Below are 24,273 nucleotides of genomic sequence, written 5' to 3' on the forward strand. Positions count from 1 at the left end.
TTTAGTCTCAGTGGTGTAATGGAAACAGTCTTTTGCTTTTAAAAAGGCTGCTCACTAAATTGAGCTCCTACGGGTTCCTGTAGGGGCAATTTCTGTGCAGCGGGTGCTGCTCGGTGAGGAACACAGTGCTTTGGTTCGGCTGAGAAGAGAACGGAGTAGCAGAAGAAAAATTCTGTGTTTCATTTCATTAGTGTTGTCTTCTCTGCTTTGCCACAGGGAAGTCTGTGATGTTCATCATCGTTCAGCTCTCCTGATGGCACTCTTAACTGTATGCTAAAATCCTGTGAATAAAAATAGAGGAATTTAGAGTAAGAGAGAGAAAAAACAGGCCATGTTGAGTATATCCTCTTCCTACTAGCTGCAGAGAGGAGGTTCCTGACTGCTTTTGTTGCTGTGTCAACTGGCAGTTCCAGCTCTGCCTCCTTGAGGGTTTCTACAGTATTGCCTGGGAGGTGCAGAAAGCCCTCAGTGACTTTCAAACCCAGTCAGGATCTTCCAGAATCTCATCCTGCTGCTGTTTTCCATAGGAATAATGTGGGGTCACTGCAGTAGCTCTTCTCTTCACATGCTGCACATCACGTCTTACCCTCTGAATGACACCACCCCAGGAGAAACTATTTCTGCTCTCAAGCATTTTTTTTTTTAAAGACCTGTGATTGACATACTTCATCATTATTTTGGTTTAAACAGGAGAAAGAGCAACCTTTTAAACCTATACTTATTCGTTTCCATGGGCTTCAATCAAGCGCACATGAAGGAGGAAGCACGCTTTGCCGGGTATTTCCTTTTTATGTGGAAATTCCTTGTTTGCCTTATCCTGTCATGATCCCACAGCAGCAACCACTGACAGACCTGAAGCTGGCTGCTGTTCTCAAGGACTCAAGCACTAGTGGCTTTTTTCCACCATCTAGATATCCCAGCCCTTCCTTGGGGGCACGTTTAGTTACTGCCCATGGCAGTAAACATGAAGCTGTGATGGAGCAGGAAGAGCGGGAGATTCAGGAAATGGGAAGAAAAAGCGGTGCAGGGAGGTACCAGCCACCATTCACAGGGTGTCACATCCTTCAGCAACACCTTAAGCTATAGATGTGGAGATTAAGGGTCTGGAGAACCTTTCTTATGGAGACTGAGAGAGCTGGGTCTGTTCAGCCTGGAGAAGAGAAGACTGAGAGGGGATCTCATCAATGTTTATAAATATCACAAGGATGGGTGTCAAGAGGATGGACCAGACTCCTTTCAGTGGTGCCCAACGATAGGATGAGGGGCAACGGGCACAGACTGAAGCACAGGAGGTTCCGTCTGAGTATGAGGAGAAACTTCTTTCTTTTGAGGGTGCCAGAGCCCTAGAACAGGCTGCCCAGAGAGGCTGTGGAGTCTCCTTCTCTGGAGACATTCAAACCCACCTGGACACATTCCTGTGCGGTCTGCTCTGGTGAACCTGCTTTAGCAGGTGGGTTGGACTGGATGATCTCCAGAGGTCACTTCCAACCCCAACCATCCTGTGCTTCTGTGAGATGAACAACTTGATAACTGTAAGTGGCCTCAGTAAGGTAGAAGTAAAGAGAACAACTAAAACATAGTCACTGTTCTGGTGTCCTCAGCATTGACTACTCTCTTCTCTTGTGAGCAGGCTGATAAGGTCAGTTAAGCGCTATTTTGTCCAACAGAAGAGGTGAGGCATAGACTATGGGAGTGTAACTGCCTCCTCATGTGCCTAAACCTTGATTTGTGAAAAGCAATTTCAAAGTAAATTATGAGCACAACATCCATAGGTACCTTGTCCTTCATCTTTCAGAGAGGCGTACTGGAGGTGATGCCAACGAAAACCTTTCTTCTTGGTGGCGTATTAACCCCCAAATGAACTTCCCAAAGGACTGAACTACAGTGATTTCTGGTTCCCTTTTCTGAATTCAAGGCATCTGAGATCAAAACAACTCTTTCTGTAGCCTAGCAATTGTTATCTCTTCTGTCCTGTTTTTCTAATTCTGTTTTTTTAGTACCACATTTCTTCTAGTCTCCATAAAAAAAATTAGAAGATTTTATTCCCACAACCTGGTGCAATTTATGGTTGTGAGAAAAGCTGTAGTATATTTTACATAAGAGAATAAATTGGTTATTATTAGCTGCCACAAACTGGAATGTGATTTAATAAAATTCTAGCAATTTTATTAGTTGTAAAGTATGTAGATGAGAAGTACATTTAAAGGAAAAATGAAGCAAGTATCTTTTTTTTTTTTTAAATTAAACAGTTTTGAATAATTACCCTTCTCATGCATTTCAGTTTCTCTTTGAATGTACATGCAGCTCCTGATGGGAAACTTTCTTCAGGTCTTATCTGAAGACAGAATAACATCAAGCTCCATGCCAATAGTGACAACATCCTTCACCTCATCAGTTGGAAGAAGACTTCTGCATGAAAGACATCTCCCAGGAAAAAACAGGAACAAAAGCTGTCATGGGTTGGGACTAGTGAGAGTACCAAAAGCAGCAGAGAGGTCAGCTTTTGGTTGTTCCCACAATCTGTATATTCCAAAGTGCAAATAAAAGAGAGAGGTGTGCAGTGTGCTTCAGAGGGATGGATAGTCACTCCTCAAGAAAACACTTTTGGATATCTGCATATAATCAGCCATTTACTTGATTATTAAGAACGGCTAGTACTGTTTAGGCAATTAGCAGGAGGGCCAGTATTTTATTTTTTCAGGAAAAGAAAGCAAATCAGTACAATGAGCACTCACCAGTCCTACAGAATAGATTCTAAAATACAGAGAATGCCTTTTGTGTCTTATAAAAGCAATTCTCAGAACAAGAAAAATACGTGAAAATGCATGTGCTGAGCTGTGTTATATGTTTTTTTCTCTTGAAATGTGTGCTGTTGATCACTGCTACAGACAAGATTTACCAGTAACGTGGCAAATAACTGGTTTTGTAATTGTACATCCAAAACAATGGGTCCTTAAAATTGTCAGACCTTTCAGAAAATTTTCATTGGGAGCTGATTCTTCCTTTTCCCCACTCCCAAATTTGCTTCTGTCTGGAGTTGTTCTTTCATCAGTGTCAGAGAAGAGATAATTTCTAGCTCAGGATTTCTTTGATGGATTTCGAAGCCATCATCCTATGCTACTTCTTCCAGTGTCCCTGCTGCTGCCTGCACAGTGAAGGCAGCGATGGAAATCTGCCTCTTTACTTCTTCCCAGGCTCTGTGCTGATCTGTTTTGCTTTCAATATCAAACATGGCATCGTAGATCCCCGGGAAGGACTCTCCAGCGTACTTGTTGTGACTGCTTGGAGCAAAGATGACATGTCTGGCGGGAAAGGAGAAAAAAATGCAGATATGCTAAATAAAATAATCATTAACGGTGCGTATGTTCTTTGTAGGGAACTGTATGTGTTTGTGTGGCAGTTCCACACGCCCCCCCAGCGAGGCCTGGAATTTTCTATAGGGTGGCTGATGGCTCTTTAGTATATTTTGTGCCTCACGGTGCCTGTCCCCACCTACACACCTTGGTTGTACGCACCTTGGTCGGTGCCCACAGTCACCCCCTCCCCACCACTGCCCTGCGCACAGTGACTCCCCACGTTCACACCTCCCTGGCTGGGGGAGCAGGAGGGTGGGACCCTCGGTCAATAGACAGGGTCCTCAGCCAAGGAGGTGCCCAGGCACAGAGGAGCTGAGAAGTTTCTGGATCATACTCATAATGACCACAGCTCAGATTCAACTTGGGTATAAATGAAGCCCGCCAGAGACCCCCATTGAGTTGGTCTTCCTTGGAGCAGCGGGTCTGCAATCAGACACTCTTCTCCTTAGACTGACCATCTAAAGAACATTCCCCAGGGACTGAGACACCGTGTCAACCTGGTAAGTGTTCTGGGTACCCTTCAGACCCCTCCCTTTGTAACAGAATGAGATGTGCATTTTGAATCATCACTCTAGAGTTCTGGCATCTGATCCCCTTGAGTTTGGGTTGGCTGTGTAGTAATTGACCTCCTAACCAGTATCCAAACCTGTGTTGTATAATGTTATCAGAGTGCTGAATAATTTTGGATAAACTCTGTTTGTAGTTGGTTTTCTGCTAAACACTTCTGGTTACAATAAAGTCTGTTTGGAGGTTTTTGCCTGCTTAAATTGACTTTTGGGGTGCCCTCATGACAGTGTGCTACATAAAGCAGCTATGAATCCTGTGAAGATCAGAATTTACTAAATCCACAGGAAATCTACCTGTACCTGTCTTTGAAAGGACAAGAGGAAGCAGCCCCAAGGGCAAAATCTATGGGAAAGGGCACAGATTTGGGACAGGTAGCCTTTTCCTCGGGAAGAGATGATATGTTTGTCTAATTAAGAATCAAACCGTGTTAATTTTTTTGAAAATGGGAATTAAACAAGCCTGTTGAACTAATGTGTCAGTCTGAAACAGGGAATAAAGCTAGTTATGAAAGTACAATGAGAAGAGGAATGGAAACCTCAAAAATAACTAAGCAGTTGAATGATGGTCAGCGGGTCTGGGAAATTAATGTGAAAAGGGGGAAAAAATAATCTCTGGGAGAATTCTTGAGAAAAGCATGAATTCTTCAGAGAAAAAGTGATCATATTGGAACAGAACTGCACAAAAGTATTAATTTTATTTGTTGGTGGTCTTTTTCTCTCAATGAATAGCTGCAGATCTGCTTTTAAATTGATTTTGTTCATATGAAGCATCAAAGCACATTTGTAGCTTAGGAAATAGTCCTCCCAAATCAAAATAAACACTATAACTACATTAATAAATGCAAGCAAGTAAAAAAAAAAAAAAATCCAGAGAGGTCTAAATGGTAAGTAACACTCAACATGAAGAACGGAAGAAAACAACCACTTTGTTCTTCCCAAAGTGTGAACAACAGTTTATCCTAGGAGAATGGAAGTGTGATTCTCAATTCTACCTGCCTGAGGGACTTCTGGCTTGGTGTGAAAGCTGTCAATCACTCAGTCAGATATGCCCCGTCATTAGGAAAAGGGGGTTATTGAGAGTAAAGTGAGGTAGTCACACACCTGGCACTGGAAGCCAGCTGCTTGTCAAGTGTTACTGGTAAATGAACCGGGTTTCTATAAAGGGTATTGTGGTGCACTGAACATTGTCTTTCTCTGGGCCTATGTGCTTGTACAGAGAAAACTTCAGGAACAGCTAGTTAATGATTTAAGTTAACGGAGCATATAAAAAAGCACACAAAACTGGGACAGATGGATCTCTGCGGCACAGCTCATGGGCCTTTATTTAACCTGTGCTCAAAAGTCACTCTCCAAGCTCCCTCTTCACCTGACCCTCACTACACATCTCTTTTCCTCCTCTTCTCCCTTCCGCTCTACTCTCATTTCTGCCTTCTCTCAATCCTCAGTTTGTACAGTTTTAAAAGAGCAAATGATAACAATAGTAGAACACCTGCAAATAAAAGTCTTAGAGTACAATGGCTAATAAAAACAGTGCCAGACCCACGAACAGGAATTGAGCACCACAAGACTGGTGCAGCCCAGGAGTTCTCCTTGGGGATTATAAACGAAGTCCGCTGCTCACTGGGTTGTATCTAAACCAATCTCTTGAGCTGTAATTCATATATGTGGCCAATACAGCAAATCAGCTGACCAGTCAGAGTGGGGTTCGCCTGCAGAAATCCAATGCCTTAGGGAGCTGACCAAGGAAGCTGTTGCCTCACCTGTAAAACTTCCTCCCTGGTAAGCCAAGGGGATCAATGAAAGCTCTTTCTATGAACATCAGCTGATCATTCATGATCCGCACTGCGACTGGACTGCAAAAAAAGGAGACAGAGACATTGCACACAATGAGGAAACATGACTTCTCAGTTAAACACTTTTCCTCTTGTTTGGACAGAAAAAATGACCAAGATGGTCTACAGTTTTCAAAAAGAGGAGGGTTTGCAAATGGAGATATTTGATACTAGTTATATTAATGCAGTAGGATTTCTGTGCATAGAAACTCAGCTACAAGATTTCACACTATACGCAATAAAATGGGAGATTTTATGAGACTGTCAGATACTTGCTTAGTATTAAACAGCACTGGAAAGATCTCACTTAGCAGCAGGGAAAGGAAGGCTGAGGTTTAGGTCAAGATGAAGACAGCTAGGTTTTGATGTCTACTCATAAGCCAAGTGTCCAAACTCTTGCCTTAATCTATACAGTAAAATAGAAAGGACAGGATTCAGTTGCCTAAACACAACTAGCTGGTACCGTACCAGGTGCACAAGAGTCCCATAGGGTCCTTGGGTTTGCAAGCATCATATGGATATCTTAGTTACTCTGAAACATCATCCTGTCACCCTGAGGTCTGCTGCAAGTACCAATTCTGGCATCACCTGCAATGTAGCTGTCTAAATACAGAGCACAGTCAAACTTTCACTGCTACCTGCCTTTCCATGCATTACACTAATTTTAATGACAAGCTGATACTAGTAATAAGCTCTAGAGCTGATGCTATTAATCATGGGAATTCATCTTAGCAGCTATTGCTTGTCTCTGAGTTCAAGGGGTCTATTCTACACTAATTAGAGAGACTCCTTGTGTAGCTACTGGAAAGAAAGAACTGCCAACTTGGGTACTTATGTATCTGTATAGATAGATATAGATATATACATTTTTTTTTAGACTTACTCTTTCTTGTCAACTTGTTCAAGTCTCCTGTGAAATTCAGCAGCAGCCTTTGAGAAGTTCACCACAGCAGAAAAAAGAGGATCTAGAAAATGAAAGACTTTGTGAACAACTTCAGGGCATCTCGTGATCCCAATATACCTTTAAGCAGACCAGCGGGAGAAAAACTACGTTTGTTTTGCTGATATAATTGCGTTAATTTTGTTGTCTTTCCATAATTCATTGGTTTCCCTAGTGCAGACTTCGAAGAGCTGCATTATGAGTAGTAATAGACAAAGACCTTGTGCAACAAGGCCAACAATAAAGCAGAGCTCTTGATAAAGCTTTCACCAGTTGGCAAGAAAAAGACTGGCTGGCATTGCAAACAGAGAACTCTGAGGTTTCCTTTTAGCAAAGGAAACCTCAGAGTTTAGGTATAAAAAACCTGGCTTACATCAAAAACACCAGCTCTTCCAGCAGGCTGTGGAAGGACGACAGGATTTTCTCTCTTGGAATACTATGTCTATTCATACCATAACAGAAGAGTGCGATATTTATGTTGAATACTATTAGGTGAGGCAGGAAAGATGCCTCCACCGCATAGTTCTGCCACTCAACCCCCCGCATTTTGCCTGTTACGCCTGACTGTGCACAGGTGGGCTGGCGGATAAGCCAGTTGTTTTTCCTGCTCTGTCCCCAGCATGTCCCCCACATGTCCAGGACATGTGGAATAACTTAGCCAAAGAAGCAGCAGGCCTTTCTTTCAATGACAGTATCAGCTGAGATTATTTTTCTGTAGAAGGGTCTGTTTAGTGCAGACCTGGGAAAAGTATCAGTTTATTCTGCTACTTTTTGTAGAATAAGTAAAAGGTGGGTGTTATGAGGTGAAGAACTTCTGGCCTTACCAAAATTCAACTCAGTTACAAAGAAGGAAGATTTACAACTTGTACATTTTGTCCACAAGTTTCAGAAAACTTTAGATCATAGAATCATAGAATCATTGTCGTTGGAAAAGACCCTCAAGATCACCAAGTCCAACCGTTAACCTAACACTGGCACCAAACCATGTCCCTAAGAACCTCGTCTAAATGCCTTTTAAACCCCTCCAGGGATGGTGACTCCACCACTGCCCTGGGCAGCCTGTTCCAATGCCTGACAACCCTTTCCAGGAAGAATTTTTTCCTAATATCCAATCTGAACCTTCCCTGGTACAACTTGAGGCCATTTCGATTCATCCTTTCACTTGTTACTTGGAGAAGAGACCAACCCCCTCCACGCTCCAACCTCCTTTCAGGCAGTTGCAGACAGCGATCAGCTCTCCCCTCAGCTCCTGTTCTCCAGGCTGAACAGCCCCAGCTCCCTCGGCTTCTCCTCATATGACTTGTGTTCCAGATAAACCGGAGCATCCTCTTGGGGCATAAGATCAGGTCATCTCCTAAATCTCATCCTCTGTTGGCAATTATGGCCCTTCACTGTTTATAAATTCATTGCACTATTTTAATGTGATAGGCTTTCTGTAGATGATTTATGACACTATTTATTGTGAGAGGCTTTCTCTTCCCAGGACTCCTACTGAAAGCTATTTTGCAGTCTCCTTTGCTCTTCTATTTCTAGCAAACTTATTTATTCATCACCATCCCACACTTCCTTGTTCTTGTATTAACATTTTTGTTTAGTTTACATAATTAGAGGCAGAGATCGTATGTATGGAACCTGTTTATGGACTGCAGTATAGACAGACCCATGCCACTTTCTGAGGGTGAGGATTTACACCGCGTCCATAGTTACAAGTTTGCCAGAGGACAGAGTTCTGCCATGCTGACATCATGGCTATATCATGGCAACGGATTATATTCCAGAAGCAGTAGGAGGGGATTTGAGAGAAAATAAGAAAGGTCATCTGAAAATACATGAGAGAATTGGTGCTCATGTTCCCTCGCTGTTCAGTACTTTTCAGTGTTGGTTATTTTAGAAAATATCAAAACACATTTTTTCACTGCAAAACTTTGCTCCTGATAGCATGTGACAAGTACATATTTAATGAAAAAATAATTCCAGCCTTCATTGTTGCAGAGGAACAGCTGAAATGTGTATCCAAAGGCAAATAAAAACCTTAATCTATTATTTGGAAGGCAATTATGTGATTTATTCAGGCTTAATGATCAAGTTTCTGACATTCAGTGTTGTCAATAGGCAATCTTATGAAAATGCTGAGTGAAATTAATTTTAATTTTCACAGTATCATATAAATCTCCTACATATTTTAATTCACTATGGTGCAATAAACAAAAATTAAAATAATTTAAATCATCAGGGAAGAGCCACAAAATGACTGAAAAAAATGCTTTGTAAAAAACTAGTCAAAGTGACGCATCTGTAAAGTTATTAAAGAGAGGGTTAAGTGATATTTTGGGGAAAAAAAACTAAAAAAAAGAATCTCAGAACAAAAATAGATGCATTTGTCAGAAGGTAGTTTGGGCAACTCCTAATCTGAAACGAGAAAGAAATTCAAACAATGGAAATAAATCTTAACTGAAATTTTGGTAGATGTTCTACTACTGCAAAAAGAAATAGAGGGTTTGATGTTTCCTTATAAGATATGCTGCAGCAAAGACAAGAACATACTGAAATAAATCCTTGTGCTATGCAAAATCTCAGACAAGATGATCCATCACACAAGGCTTCCTCTGTTGCGAGTGGCCTTTTTGCAAAAAAGTGCATCTCTTCAAAATAGTCAATAATTGTCCACCTAAGCCATTATATGAAGGTTTAGAAGTCATTTTTAGTTCTTCCCAAATGAGCATTTGATTTGAGCTACTTCTAAGGTTTCACACAACCCAAAAGAGTACTGCATCTCCAAAAACCTCTTGTATGTCTCTAAACCATGGGTCCCTCAGATAGCGAGTTAGGACTGACTTAAGATCCTCCTTAGTACAGAGAGAGGGAGAGAAAGACTCTGATTGTGGAAGCTGTCCCAGCCTGGGGACCAGAGCACTCCGCTGCTTCAGACCTGCTCTATATCTTGGTTGCAACGTGTTCAAGTGCTCAATAAATTGATATATTTATGCAGAAGTGTTAAGAGAAGTGCTCCTGTTGCCATCAAAGTGGTAGCCAGGCACTGACACAGATGGTGAGCAAGCTTCCTAGGGTCAGATGAGATCAAGTTCCAGGCAGTTGATGTGAACATTTAACTTGTCTTCTTTTTTTAAGCAAGAAAGTGAGGAGCAGGCTGAGCTCTCTCTTTGTTATCCATTTGATTGTGGTCCCTGACTGCTCGTAAGCACTGTAATAATGCCCACAATTAACAATACGCATGAAAATTGTTATAACTCTCTTATCTAGGCAATAATATCTTAAACCCATGTTATGTTTAGAAAAAAATTAGATGTTCTTTATTATGATTGAAACAGGAAAGTAAGGAATTCACTTTCAGAGCTATAACAGATATAATGTGTCCCTGCATAACTCTAATTAATGCACTTCAGAAATACTCTTGCGATCATTACTCACCAAATGACACTTTGTAAGTTTTCAGCTGTTCTTCATGTTTCTTGGCCAATATATAAATTCTATTGCTGTATCTTTTTAAGGCTTCTCCATAATCTCTACAGTCGAATGGAATGACCTGGGAGTCTGCCAGTTCATAAACCAGTTTGCCTCGTAACTGGGCAATTGTTAGCTGTTTCTCAAAGGTGGGATCATAAAATTTTTCCACTAACTCAAAGGTCTCATACACGGTGTGATAAACAGGATAATTGCTGAATTTGTCTGTTTTCTGAAAAAGAACAAGCAAATTTATCATTGCCCTGTATTCTAACTGCAGTTAAGGGACACACTGATCACTTAATGACTATGATGCTTTGCACAGTTCCCAAATTAAAAAAGCTATTTGCTGCAAAACACAACTTACTGTCCTTCCATTTTTGTGTGTTTATTTTAGGAAACTAAAACAACCTGAATCCACAGACCGTTCCTTCCCCCTGTCCACACAGACCTGCCTTCAGGTCCATTGTACAGAGATTGCCTCCACTGAAAGTGAGAACAGTTTGTGGTTTTGGATAGCAGAAATCCTCAATCATGGCCCCCTTTTATCTTGCATAGTCACTTCTGAACAAAATCAGAATGATTTGTATATTAAGGCGGTTACTAGTAGTATGGTGGAATGAAATATATACCTCCAATCAGATTCTATAAATATCTTGAAGTGAACTTGACAGCCTATAGAATATATGCATCACTGTAACATGTTCTAGTCTTCAAACATTTAGGCTTCTTGCTACGTTTTTTTTTTTTTAAAAGGCACTGGTATACAAACCAGCCAAAGATTCTTTGAAGCTTTTTTATGAATTATAAATAAATGCTTTTAAAAGACGACTGCTCAGCACTATCAAACTTCTTCAAGCGACCTGGAAGACTTACCCTGTTCTTGGTGTAACGGACTCTGCCTGACGCAATTCCCAGCCGCTGAAAGTAAGCTTCAAAATCACTGCCTGATCCCAGTTTGTTTATTCTACATGTGGAAATGACAACACCTTAGTGAGAGCACTTACTTTATAGAAGGGTATTAATTTATGCAAAATGCAGATTTTTCAAAGAAATGGAGGTCAGTTCTTCTGGAAGGCACATCAGGGACACTAGTAAGATGAGAGACTGAGTGGTAAGCCTAAATTACTCTAACCGATTTTACTCCACCACACTAATTCAGTATTCGATATTGCTAGGAAGATCTTTTAACAGTAGCAATCCTGATTATGACAGTGACCACTTTAAAAAAAAATGTACATGTTATGCACAAGAGCCATAAAATTGTATCAGACATGTCTCTTCAATCTTGAAACATTCATCATTTATTTCCAAACTAATATGAATTGGGCAGTAATATATGTAAAGACAGATGTGTCTATAGACTCAGCATATTCCACAGTAGAATCAAAGACTGATAAACAATTTCCACTGCAGAAGACACAATTAGTATTTGTTACTTAGAAGCAAATATTGCCATCTGCTGGGAAGGTGTAGCAAGACAGAGGAAAAGAAAATTATAATACAGACAGATGTAATACTCTAAGTATTTTCAAGTATTTATTTTAAGTTTTATATTACGTTTTAGGTTTGTATGTCTAGCCTGGTGAATAATTGGTGTTTCTCAGCTAAAAAAGAAAAAAGTTTCCTCTGTTCCAGCTAAAGTTCTTCTGTTAGTATAAATTTCTGCAAGGAACTATTTGTATCAACAGAGAAAGATCAGATTTGGTAGCTTTTTCAAAAGGACAAAATCTCAGAGAGTCTGATGAATCTAGAAACTCATCTTAGCAGAGCCTGAAAGATGGGGTAATACAGGCAAAATGGGGTAATACGTGGCCAAATCACACAAAGGGGTAGTTTCGCCACGTTGTGAATAAGATTTAGCCCTATGAATCACAGGCCCAAGCAGTGTTTTGCAGTTTTAATACTTTAAAATATGAAGTTTTAATACCTTCATATATAGATTTGTAATGTATTACATTTACATCCATTGCATAAACAAATAATATGTATCATGAGAGCTTTTTAATTACTGCTCTAGGCAGTTTCTTTCAACTGAGCATTTGCTTATCCTAACAATTTTTATATTATCTCATCTAGCAGGGAGACTAAACTGTATTTTGAATTCTTTCCCCACCCTGTTCTTTTCTGATTCCTTTCCAAATTGCATTTTTACTAATAAAAGGCCTTTTAAAACTGTGAGGTTCCATTTTACAGCAGGAATAGATGTCAGCATCATTAAAAAAAAAGTCATAAAATTTTATTTTATGTTACTTTGAAAGATATTGCTAGAGAGTCACCTTGCACTAAAAAGTTTTATATTGCTGTCATCAATAGCACATCTTGAAAAATTCTGGAGAGTAGCCATGCTGTGATATGATGAAAATATTTGGAAAGAAAAAGCAGATTAATAACTTACCTGGGATAGCTATTGTTTTCAATTGCAGGATCTTTCTCAAGCCAGCTCTCATAAAGAGACTTATTTTCATAACCCTCATCAGGGCTTAAAATCTGGAGAGGAAAATATTACAGTCTCGTTGGAAGTACCTCTAGCGCAATTTATTATCAAAGCAGACTTTTACAGCAATCTGCAGCGTTCTTAATCAGCAACATTGCTGCATGCAGGGAAGTACACCTACACTATTTATATTCGTTACATACATTTATGGATCCCAGTCGTGAAAAGCATCTAACGGGCACTTGGAACCGACCACAGACTGTGGGGAAAGGAGGTGAAAAACTCAAGGAGACCAGCTGGAGCTCATCTACTTCCAAGGGAGGTGGGTCCTGGGGATTACTAGGGCTTCTTACTACCTTATTATAGCACTGTGTATGTACACACACAACAGCATATATACCACTATGGAGCTCCTCCAGCAGCCAGGATGCCCCAGCTGCTTTCCTTTCAGCAGGCAAAGGGAGACGACAGCCCTAACCCTGTGGAGCTTTCCCTCATACAGCAGCAGTATTCTCTCAAGAGGCTGAGCCTGAAATTTGACTGCTTTTTGCTATAGGAAGGGTACAAAAGAATTGTGCTAGAAGGAAGGATCAAAACCAGTCATTAACTATATTACTGCAGTGCCAAGGGGACTCAACCGAGACTGGAGCACCACTGTGCGAGACTCTGTATGTACAACTGTAGGTCCCACCCTTGCCTTAAAAAAGAAAAAAATCAAAAAGGTATGTAACCTGGATGGAAAAGTTAAGTATTAGTACAGCTATCATACAGCTGGTAAAACTGTGAAAGTAAAACTATGAAAGCTCTAAGAAAATAAACCAAGACTCAGGCTCCGGTCTCCATCTACACTTATGCAATCTTTAATAGACATGGTCCTTTAAGTATAAGAACGGTTGTGATGTGCAGAGGATTGGGATTTTTTTTTTTTCCAAAATACAGAGGATAAATGTTCATGGCTAGATACATGGTCCCATAAGATTTTTGAGACTTAAATTCTGCATGGAAAAATATGCAGACTACAAACTGAATATCCAAGGAGTTTTGACCTCTGAGATATGTCAGCAGCCAGCAGAAAAATAACTTTGTGCAGTAACTGCTTGGCTGCTGTCATTTTCAGGGCACTTTGTTCAAGTTCTAGAGCTAAACTGAAAAAGGCACATTAATAAGAGCAAATTTAACTTTGGCATGTGGGAGTAAAAGTACTCCATGCTCTGGCAGAGATGTTATTCTGACTGTTCTGTTTATATCAAAACCATTGGCCAACCTTTTTGCACAACACTGAGAGCCCCTTGAAACACTATTTGCCCTTAGATCCACATCTACAATCAGCATAAGCTTACTGCTACCACAAGGGAAGATGCAATATTCTTTAGTATAAATAAAAATAAGAAGTGATGAGCAGAACAGGGCAATTAGAGCTGACACTGGCTGGTGGTGACCAAATGTCTAAAGCCTGGCAGTAGAGCAGGACCAAAACAGACTGTCAACAGCTAAATGTCCCATCTGTACGCTGAGGACCACACTTAAATGCAGAGCTCCTTGAAAGATGACAGTTCATGTGTACACTAGAATTTTTTGGTGAGAAGCAGCTCACTGAAAAACAAGCAGAACAAAGAGATGTTGGGATGTTAGATAGTTGGATGTTGGACTCTTTAACAGGAACAGAAATAACTTTCTTATGGACATGCATAATCACCCACATCTGCACTAATGTTCTTTCGAACACTGGGCTTTCCAACTGAAGTTCAATCCCATGCAAAAGCCAAGTGCAAAGCATAGGGAACATTTCAGTCCCATTTATGCTGTTGCCAAGATTTAAGCAGGACTCCTGAGGTGCACAGGACTTCTCACTTTTCCTGTTCAAGAAACTAACAACCTGGGTCTGCAAAGGCTTGACGGGTTGAGGCTTTGATGTGTACATCTAGCTTCCCAGTGTCATCCAAAACCAAATGCATTGCAGTTAAAGTAGCAAAACTTAGAATATAATCACTCTCCCTTAGTTCTTCTAGCCCTTAAATAAATTAGGGTGTTCTTTTATTAAGATTAGTGGAAAAGACACAACCAATTAGCAAAGGAACAGATTGTAGAATTTGGTTGTCTTTATAAAAGGCTACCTAAATGCAAGTGAAGAAAAAAAATTAATAAGATCCCTCTGCAAAACAGAGCTTCCCTGTTCCAGCTGTTGCTTTAGTTTGTCATCCTCTTTAGACAATCCAATTCACTGCAATTTTTAGAGACCTGGAGAATAAAGATGTTTGAACCCTTAAATGATTTTTATTCTATGATGCTAGAAGCAGTCAGCCAAGCTAAAGATGTGTCACATTTCTGTAGGGTCTATCAGTCATCTGTATACATGTTTCTATGCCAACAAAAAGGTATCCTAGTTAGAAGTGGTACTTCAGCAAAAGTTTTTCGGTATCCTTGACGTCTCTCCAAGAGTCTATCAAAACATCTTTTTCCTTGGGAAAATTCCAACAACGTCTATGAATAATCTTACAGAAAAGTTCAAAAGAGTTTAAGTGTTCTAGAAAAAGGTTTCACAGCTTGTGATTTGTGAATCACTGGCGGTCACTCATGGCACATCAATATCGGTAAATGAAAGGTGGTTTGGAAATGAAAACTACAATGTCGATTCACTGTAAAAATTGAACCATGATTTTATTTTTCAAAAAGATGAGAGGTGGTCTCAGGTTTAGCAGTAAAAAAAAGAGGAAAACACTCCTCTAGAAAAATGTAGCAAGGAGTATCTCAAATTTATTCAACAAGACAGTGAAAAAAAAAATAATACAAAGGAAAAAAGGATGGCAGATGAGATTCTTTGGACAAGGACAATGTGGTAAAACCAGGGAAAGCACTCTTCGAATCTGTACAGAAAGCAGAGAACAGCAGAGAATGAGAATGTTGTTGCAGAATCCCACTCTGTGGAATAACAGAAAAGTAGTTGTGGGTTTTGTCTATAACAAGGTAAAAAGAAAAAAGAAAAAAAAATCTAAGATGTTGCAACAATGGCTTTAAGGAGCTCAAGAAACACACTTTTCACTGACAGATCTCTACCATAAAATAATCACCTTTACAAATTAAACTATGAAGCTCTTCTAAGAGTTTTTTAGCAAGGAAACACCATGGAATTATGGAATAGTTGTCATGCTTCTATTGTTTATATTATGCATCTGCTGTTAAAAGCTTAAATAACATTGAACAGGAAATTTTTTTTAAAAAGCCAGTCTCAAGTACTTCGTATGATATTTTAATGGAAGATTTCTATTCAAACCCAGCATTAGTTCAATAGTTGACATAAGATCAAGAGGGAGGTATTATTTTTAGCTCAGAACATTTTTTTACTTTGTTTGTCTTTTGCAGAAAAAATGGATTCCTGGGTAAGTGGCTTGCTGCAGATAGAAGGTAAATTATTTTATCCAGGGCCCTGCAGCACTAAGGACATAGAAATTTTTATAGGTGAAACACAATGCCCTCAGTGTGCGAAGTGTCACAGCTAATGTTTGAACAAGCACAGATTCTTCCCCAGCAAGGAAGGAAGAGGAAGGTAAAAAGAGCTGATAAGAAAATCAAATGTAGAAAATAAAAGAAAAACATGTTAACAGCATAAATAAACTGCCCCAGATTCAAACCATGGCAGTTCCAATGTTAAAAGAAAGTGTACTGCATTTGAAAATAACTGAGGATAAATGCATCTGATGGGATCTAATAGTTGGAGTCATCCTACCAAGTTTCGTTACAGTACAGATTTTTACACTGGACCAAGTCATCTGGGTTCCCTTAATATTGGGGGAAAAAATAGCTTGAGAGTTCTGTATGTACAAGAGTAGACAACCACATTTGGTCAAATGAATCTCATCCTAAGGTACCTATTTCTGCCTATTGCCTTTAAAGGGAGCCTTTGTTGCTTAAGTCAGACAGAGGTGTCTTCTGTTAATGGAGATGAAACCAGATGATGACAGTGGCTCATGCTAGGTGTCTAATCTGGTTAACTCGTCATATGGTCAATGATGTTTCATGCTTTACCAGATTGCAATCTTTCAGTCTTACAATAATTCATCCTGAGAGGTGAAAGCAAAGGAGACATGATTAGACCACTTGTAATCAAGCAAATCCATACATCTGGCCTGTTACAAAACCCACTCAATACTGCAATATTTATGATAGTATTTCAGGGGCTCAGTGAGATATGAAGGAGTTTCAAGAGGAACAGATAGAGAGAAAATGGTAGCTAGCCAATGTGAAATTGAATGTATTCTCTTTTGCACATGAAATGGAAATTGAAAAAGTAATTCATTACCTTGAATACTTATCATTTTAGAAAACTGATCTTACTCAACTGTTTTATTATTTTTACTATGTATTACAAATAATATTCCACTTATGTTCATGACACATTTCAGCCTTTCTAAGAATACTGAGGAACTTGAGAGCCTGGACTCTGTATCACTGATGAGATGTTTTGCTATTGATTTTGGTGGGATCAAGATGCTTCCAGCACACTGATAAGATAAATCCCATATTATTAATTATCCAATTTTATCCAATAAACTTGCAGTTTACATTCTTAGCCACAAATAATAGACATTCTGATTCTGTACCTCTTTTGTCAGATTATACACCAGTTTGTAGAGAAGAGGAGTGCAGTCAACTCTTAATGTGTAGTTACCTGAAAATGAAACAAAGACTAGGAAATTTTTCCTTCACGTACCAATGGCACTATCTTCTTAATGGATTAAACCCTGCAGTCCTTTCTTAAACATATCAACTCTAGGGCAAGAATTTAGGTCTTGCCTTGGAATATATACAGAAAGACTACTTGGTCACATTGTATGAGCTACTGCTACTATATGACAATGACGTATTGGTTATAGTACATACACAGTCAAGTAATTAAGCATTCCAATAGTTCTAAACTATTCCCAACTAACTCTCATTAGCTACAAGCCCTTGTCATTCATATGCCCCCCGAAGCTTGCGTTAAACAGAAAGCAATGGTAACATCCTACTTTTTGCAGGATGTTAAAAATAAAGTTAGTGCCTTCAGGAGCTGTGCAGGAGGAAAGATATATTCCCTGCAAGACTTTTAAATAAGTCTTGCAATGTAGCTGCTTCTTCACTTATCACAAAGAGGACTTTTTCAATGTTTTTGCAGACTGTATCTGAAAGACAGGTCATCTTCTGAGTAAGAGACTTGCAAGACATTTGGGATTTTATATTTCAGAACTAAGTACCACCCAAATAGGAGGCAACAAAGATGCATTGTTTTCATCTATTGTCTCCTAAACATTCAAAACCCGCCTGGACACCTTCCTGTGTAACCTCATCTGGGTGTTTCTGCTCTGGCGGGGGGATTGGACTGGATGATCTTTTGAGGTCCCTTCCAATCCCTGACATTCTGTGATTCTGTGAAACCTTCCCTTTTACCACCACACAATGGCTTCTGCATTTTACACCTGCTAGGTTTCCATAGCACCTGCGGGCTATGTTGAACCATAGAATAGTTTGGGTTGGAAGGGAAAAAGCTCATCTAGTCCAACCCCTGCCATGAGCAGGGACATCTTCACCCAGCTCAGGTTGCTCAGAGCCCCGTCCAGCCTGGCCTGGGATGTCTCCAGGGATGGGGCATCCACCACCTCTCTGGGCAACCTGGGCCAGGGTTTCACCACCTTCATTGTAAAAAAATTTCTTCCTCACGTCCAGCCTGAATCTCCCATCCTTTAGTTTAAAACCATTACCCCTTGTCCTGTTGTAACAGGCCCTGCTAAAAAGTCTGTCCCCATCTTTCTTACAGGCCCCTTTTAAGTACCGAAATATTCAGCTAGGTAAGTATCTCATCCCAAAGTTGTCAGTTACAACAGCAAGAGCCCCATCAAAAAGAAACTATCAGCACTTTTGAGGCAAGCAGGAGTGTGAAGCAATCTTCTGTATAGACTACAGCCGCCAGACCGCAGCTGAGCAAACACCTCTGCCCTCAAATACAAACTACAAAGAGGGGAAGAGGGATGAGAAGGCTTTGACATAATATTAATAAAACATAAGCTTTCAGGTAACACTGTTATTAGAGTTTGATACAGCTTTAGACCTTTGGATCATCCTTTGCACATTGTGTACTCACAAAATTACCAGACTGACAACTACAGAAAACGCAATTATTATGGAAAAAATACTAGATAATGTTACCGTTTCCAAGGAGAGTCTGTATTTGAGAACTAGAAATTAAAGTAAGAAAAGCGCTCAAAAGCATGACCCACTATTATTTTTTTTCATTGCTAAAGGACAATGAGTAAAAATAATTTGGTGTCCAAAATGTGGCATAAGAAGTGCCATGGAGAATGTACGAGATAAACAAAGTAATAGGCAGAGTACATGGATTCTATGGTTCTACAGGGGGTTTTGATGCTCAGTCACATGAAAGACATCACACATACTTAAAACAGTACACTGAATCTTGTGTTCCTTTCGTTATTACATGTTTCTTTTCCAATGGTTTTACTTTCACATTTTCTTTAATGCATAAAGCAAGAGAGATGTTTGAATAATCAAGATTTGGAAGAAAATTGTTAAGGCAGCATGTTGGCTGCAAAACAACTAAAAAATATGTGTTACAATCCATGCTGAGAATATGAAGCAGTTGTGAAGCTATTATTTCACTTGTGAGATCTTCTAGCCATGCAATTCTGCTCTGCTTTTTACACAGCATGTAGGCTGCATAATTGAAGAACGGCTCTAACCCTCCCTACACCCCAGGTCCAACTGAGCATTTAGAAACTGGGTTCGGCTTTTCTTTCTTTCAAGTCCTTTTGTGACAGACAAACTTTTCATCTGACAGGAATAAAAAGAGTCCTTAAATATGCCTGTTGATATCCGTTTTATTCACACACAGTAAGCCCAAATAAGTTGGGTTTAACATGGGAAAATGCCCTTAATAACTGAGGGTATGGTGCAGGACACCTTCACAGGGCTCTACTGATTATTATTTCAGCACAGGCAACAGTAAATGGCACCCTTTTGTAATAAAGCTCAATATAATTTCAGCAGGATTTTGTGATTTAAGTCATAATGTTGGACCCCAAAGTCCAGTTTCTAAGCCGCACTCCTGTATGCCAGATTCTTCTCAGAATCTGAAGGGCATAGTGAATTAGATAATAGTGGATCAGCTTTTTGTGAAACACTCTCCAGCGTGTGATTTTCTAGGAGAGCTCTGCCATAATACGTAAGTTACTCCCTAAATATTGACCCTCCTCATAGCAATAAGCAGAGGCAACCAAAATGGCCTAAAGCACCAAAATGACTTCCCGCAAAACATAAGCCTAAGGTTTCGACACAAATTATCTTGAGATTGTAATAAATTATAGCGTCTCAATAAATTATAGTGTCCCAAAATATTATAATTACACAGGAAAACGAGCTGGAGCCATAAACAGAACTAGGAACAATCTTACATTAAAACTGTAATTGTAAATTAAAACTAATGCAGTTAAACCAGAGTTTAACATTCAGATGACGCAGTTCATTAGCACGAAATATTGAACTCCTCCAGAGGAGACATTCAGGACTCCAGACACATGGGCTGCAGCTCATGGATGGTGCTATTTGCAACAAGAAAGCAACATGAGAATATAAATCTTCCTCTCTCCACTTAATTCTCTGTTTGCTACATTTATTCTGAACATCACATTATCCATATTAAGTTTTCCAGCTGTGGATGCAATAAGTAATACACAGTGAACTATTAAAATTGACATCTGTGAAGTAAAGCAAGTTTAAAAATAAAAGACACACCTTCTATGGAAGAATCTGTGTTGATGTAAGCAACTGCCCGTTCCTGAAGGACTCTGGCATTTTCCTGGGGTTGTAAAAGTGTAGTTATTACTTTCATTTAATGACATTTAATCAAGAGCATGTTAAGGGTACTGTTTTTTTACAGCATTACCTTTAAGAACTCCATCAGGATGAGCAGCACCATGTACCTTACTAATTGATGTTTGAGGATGGGTCAATGATCTGGGTATGTGAAATTCCCTCCTGCTTTCTGGGACTTAATTTGTTGTGGAAAACATCCACAAAATGTAGGTGCTGCCTGCTGCATCACACAGGAGTGGGATGGACCAGGGAAATTACTGAAGAACATTTTAACAGGGTAAATCGAGGTTATACACGTGTTTTAACTGTGCACTTGCAGTGCATTTTGAACATGCAACATGTGACTGTAAGGTCAGCCGGGATTCCTCCACACTTTCAATCCCTAGTTATTCACACGAGCTCCCAGCACAGAACTCAGTTTTAACACTGATAAACTGAGTATTGCTGTCATTTTTTCACTCTTCAAAAAAGGAGCAATGAGTCAAAGCACTGACATTTCCTATTCAAATGAATCTGACTGACTGTTTTGAGTCAACCAAGCATTGTTTTCATGCTAAATATATACAGACACAGATGCCTAATGTTTTGCAAACTAGCAATTATGTTTGAAATTGATATTCTAATCAGTAAGTGGTATTTTGCTAAGTCTTGGCTTTGTGATAGATGTTCTAATTAGGTTAGTAATTGTTATTTGATTCATTCAATTTATAACCCAACTAATCATTTGTAAACCATATGAACTAAAAATTGGATCGGTAATTGATCACTTCATAAATAAACTGATATCTTTAAAACAAACATTAAGAGGAGGTTCTGCAAAAGAATTCAAAGGGAGGGAGCAGGCCTGTGCATGCATACACATGCATGTATGCAAAAGCATATTTACAACATCAAGAAATTCCTTCATTTATGAGCAATAGAGCTTGTCTATGTAACAAAAGGATGCTGCCACAGTTTCAGAGTCTGTTACGCAGAAAACAGTGAACACAGTGGGTTAATTTTCCTCAAGATTTAATAGATGACAGACCTGGCAGCTGCAGAAAACATAAATGTAAGCTGTGAGGAATGTCTCTGGAGAAACTGAATCTAATTTAGGTGTCAAAGAGAAGGAACGCACACCACCAAGATAAATCAGGAAAACAATAATATAAAAACATTGAGGTTCTAATATGAATTGTGCTCATGGCTTTCTAATCTAGTACAGCTGCCGTTTTGTGAAATAATGGGTGATAGATTACTAGATACTAAATTATTAAACAAAAAACATTACAGAGCAGCAGTAGGAATATGTGAACAAATCAAACATAAAAAGAACTAATTTATTCACAGCTTGCTCAAGATAAATTGATCATATAAGTATCATTGTTTCATATACCTTATAGTTAAAACAATTGTGTGTTTTTTCTTGACAGCACTTAAATATGTGCACAGATATACAGGGAAAGAAATCACAAAGTTTTATATACAGTATAATTATGTCACCAGTAGAGTTCAGGTGGCATGAAATGTTAATGTCGACCTTTTAAAATCCCTCAGTAAATGATAATTTAAATTATGCTTTCTTCATGTGATGTCCCATATAGCATGAATAAGGTGCAGGGAGTCTGTACCAGCTAGAAACCAATTTATGGGAGAAAGAATTAGTGCAAATCCAAAGGAACAGAAATCTCAGCTTTGTTAGAAGAAGAGTGATGGAATCCCTTTGGTGTTTGGGAACATGCTTCTGGTTCTGTTCCCTCCTCTGACACGTGTCATTTTGCTATGTTATTTTGTGGTTTACTGAAATACATGCCAATAAATTAAAAGATTAAAATATTCTATTTTACAGATTTTGAAAGCTCTATCTGCATACTTAAATATAACCTAGTAAAAATTCTAACAGAAGAATGAGACAACACATTTCTGTTAAACCATTCAGTACTAATAAATTGACACAGTTCAGCAGAAATGTGTTTCTTCAAACAATTTTCTGCCTGCTCTATTTCGAATTTGGATTTTGGATTTTACAGACAAATCAATGAAAACTCTGGCAAGACCTATATTTCTTAGAGGGGGGCTGAACAAATCCACTTACAGGGCTAAGAACTGACCACGCTCAACAGGAAAAGGAAGAGAAAAACATTCAGAACCACATTTCTGAATTTCACAACAACATTGTATCAGGTAGGAATGTAGTCAGGGACCCCATTACCAAATCAATTGGTTGTCCTGCCCCTGGCACTCTGCAATACTAGAAGTTTCACAGGAATTTGGAACTATTCACTCAAAGAATACCCACCCGTTTATTTACCCAGAAGGATTAATTTCCACGCAAAGGGCTTGGTGTGCTTATGGATCATAGGTATATGATTTGGACTTCAGTTTACAGAAACTAAGGAATTTCTCAACTATAAAGTTAGAAAATGAACCAATTTATGTCATATAAAATGCTAACATTCTGTTAAATGAAGGCATAGATTTCCACATAGAGACCACTGAGGGACATTATCTTTGAATCAAAGTAGATTTTTAAATCTTAGAAGAGTTAGCGTTGTAAGAAGTTAGGTAGGTAATTCGTATAAATATATGAGGGCCTCACAGCACATGAAGGAGTCTGTTGTGCTCCAATTTTACCTTGAAGCTATTGATTGCAGCCTAGGAATAGATACCACTGGGTACTGCAGCTGCCTGCAACAGACTTTCAACCTTTGCTTTCTTTACACTATTTTTTATTTACCTCAGCCCATTCTGTAGAACCCAACAATCCAAATTCTTCTGCATCCCAGCTAGCAAAAATAATAGTTCGCTTCGGTCTCCAACCTGCAATAACAGAGTTAAACTTGAGAATTCAACTTAAAGTTAGAAAGTCTAGTGAAAGATCACAGTTAATGAAATAACTTTAAAAAAATAGCACTTAATTGATATAGCAGTAAAAAAAAAAAAATCCTCTTTAAACGCCTTAGAGGAACATATTATTGCAGAAGCATTTCTAGTTAATGCAATATTTTCATTTGACACAACTAAGAGGGTACTATTACACAAGGCAATAAATTCAGTCAACTAAGATGCAATGCTACCTATGCATCACTTCAATTAATTTGCATCTTTCGTAATGAGAAATACAACTTTCTGTAGAGGTGAAAAGTTAACACAACTTCTTATGAGAACGTTCAATAAAGTCCCTCAAAGCTGTCGTTTTTCATATCTATCATTTTATTTCTGTAGTGAGTTACCTTCCATCTTCATTTTACCAAAACTCCGTACAACCTCTTGCAGAACAGCTGCACCTGTAGTTGGATCGATACCGCCAAATACCCAAGAGTCTCTATGACCTCCTAAAATAATATATCTGTCTGGAAACAAACACAAAATATCAAACCTTAATTAAAAATGCAGTTAGGTTGCTTATATTTCCTCTGATTGCACAACTACTTGTGTCAAATGAAATATGAAGTTTAATACCCGTGTTACAAATTTAAGGTAATCTGCAGTCCTTCGCTTACTCTACTGAAGTATGTAAATGAAGACAAGAAATATTTAATACATTATTTTTCCACTTAAAAGTCTTCCATGTATGTGGCTTGCTGCTAAATATCAACACTGAGGTCCCAAATCATCACTAGTTTCTCTACTTTGCATTGTGTTAATTTTTGCAAAGGCAAAATGTATGAATGATGTAAGGAGAAAACTACTGTAAAATGACAGGTGTTACAAAAAAATTCTCTGACTTCTGTCATTCTAGCATTCCTATTCAAATATATTATTGGGAATGACAATGCAAAACAGTGTGATGGGAGGGACAGGACAACTATTAAAGGTTTCTCAGATTCCATATTAT

The 24,273-nt window shown here is 38.9% G+C and overlaps 1 protein-coding gene across 2 annotated transcripts in view; it reads right to left on the minus strand.

The window, feature by feature from the left end:
• Nucleotides 1-2,355: 2,355 nt before the first annotated feature.
• NAALAD2 (N-acetylated alpha-linked acidic dipeptidase 2) overlaps nucleotides 2,356-24,273 on the minus strand; it is a 34,660-nt gene continuing 12,742 nt past the window's right edge. For both annotated transcript variants that reach the window (XM_065628383.1, XM_065628374.1), the window contains exons 10-19: nucleotides 23,669-23,788; nucleotides 23,173-23,255; nucleotides 20,376-20,439; nucleotides 17,192-17,259; nucleotides 12,555-12,646; nucleotides 11,033-11,123; nucleotides 10,124-10,388; nucleotides 6,638-6,719; nucleotides 5,683-5,775; nucleotides 2,356-3,302 (exon numbers count right to left, since the gene is read on the minus strand). In XM_065628383.1, the coding sequence (XP_065484455.1) occupies nucleotides 3,113-3,302; nucleotides 5,683-5,775; nucleotides 6,638-6,719; nucleotides 10,124-10,388; nucleotides 11,033-11,123; nucleotides 12,555-12,646; nucleotides 17,192-17,259; nucleotides 20,376-20,439; nucleotides 23,173-23,255; nucleotides 23,669-23,788 (1,148 nt within the window). In that variant the 3' untranslated portion in view covers nucleotides 2,356-3,112. The remainder of the gene's footprint in view (nucleotides 3,303-5,682; nucleotides 5,776-6,637; nucleotides 6,720-10,123; nucleotides 10,389-11,032; nucleotides 11,124-12,554; nucleotides 12,647-17,191; nucleotides 17,260-20,375; nucleotides 20,440-23,172; nucleotides 23,256-23,668; nucleotides 23,789-24,273) is intronic.

This window comes from Caloenas nicobarica, chromosome 1, assembly GCF_036013445.1.
Source record: "Caloenas nicobarica isolate bCalNic1 chromosome 1, bCalNic1.hap1, whole genome shotgun sequence".
Lineage (NCBI taxonomy): Eukaryota > Metazoa > Chordata > Aves > Columbiformes > Columbidae > Caloenas > Caloenas nicobarica.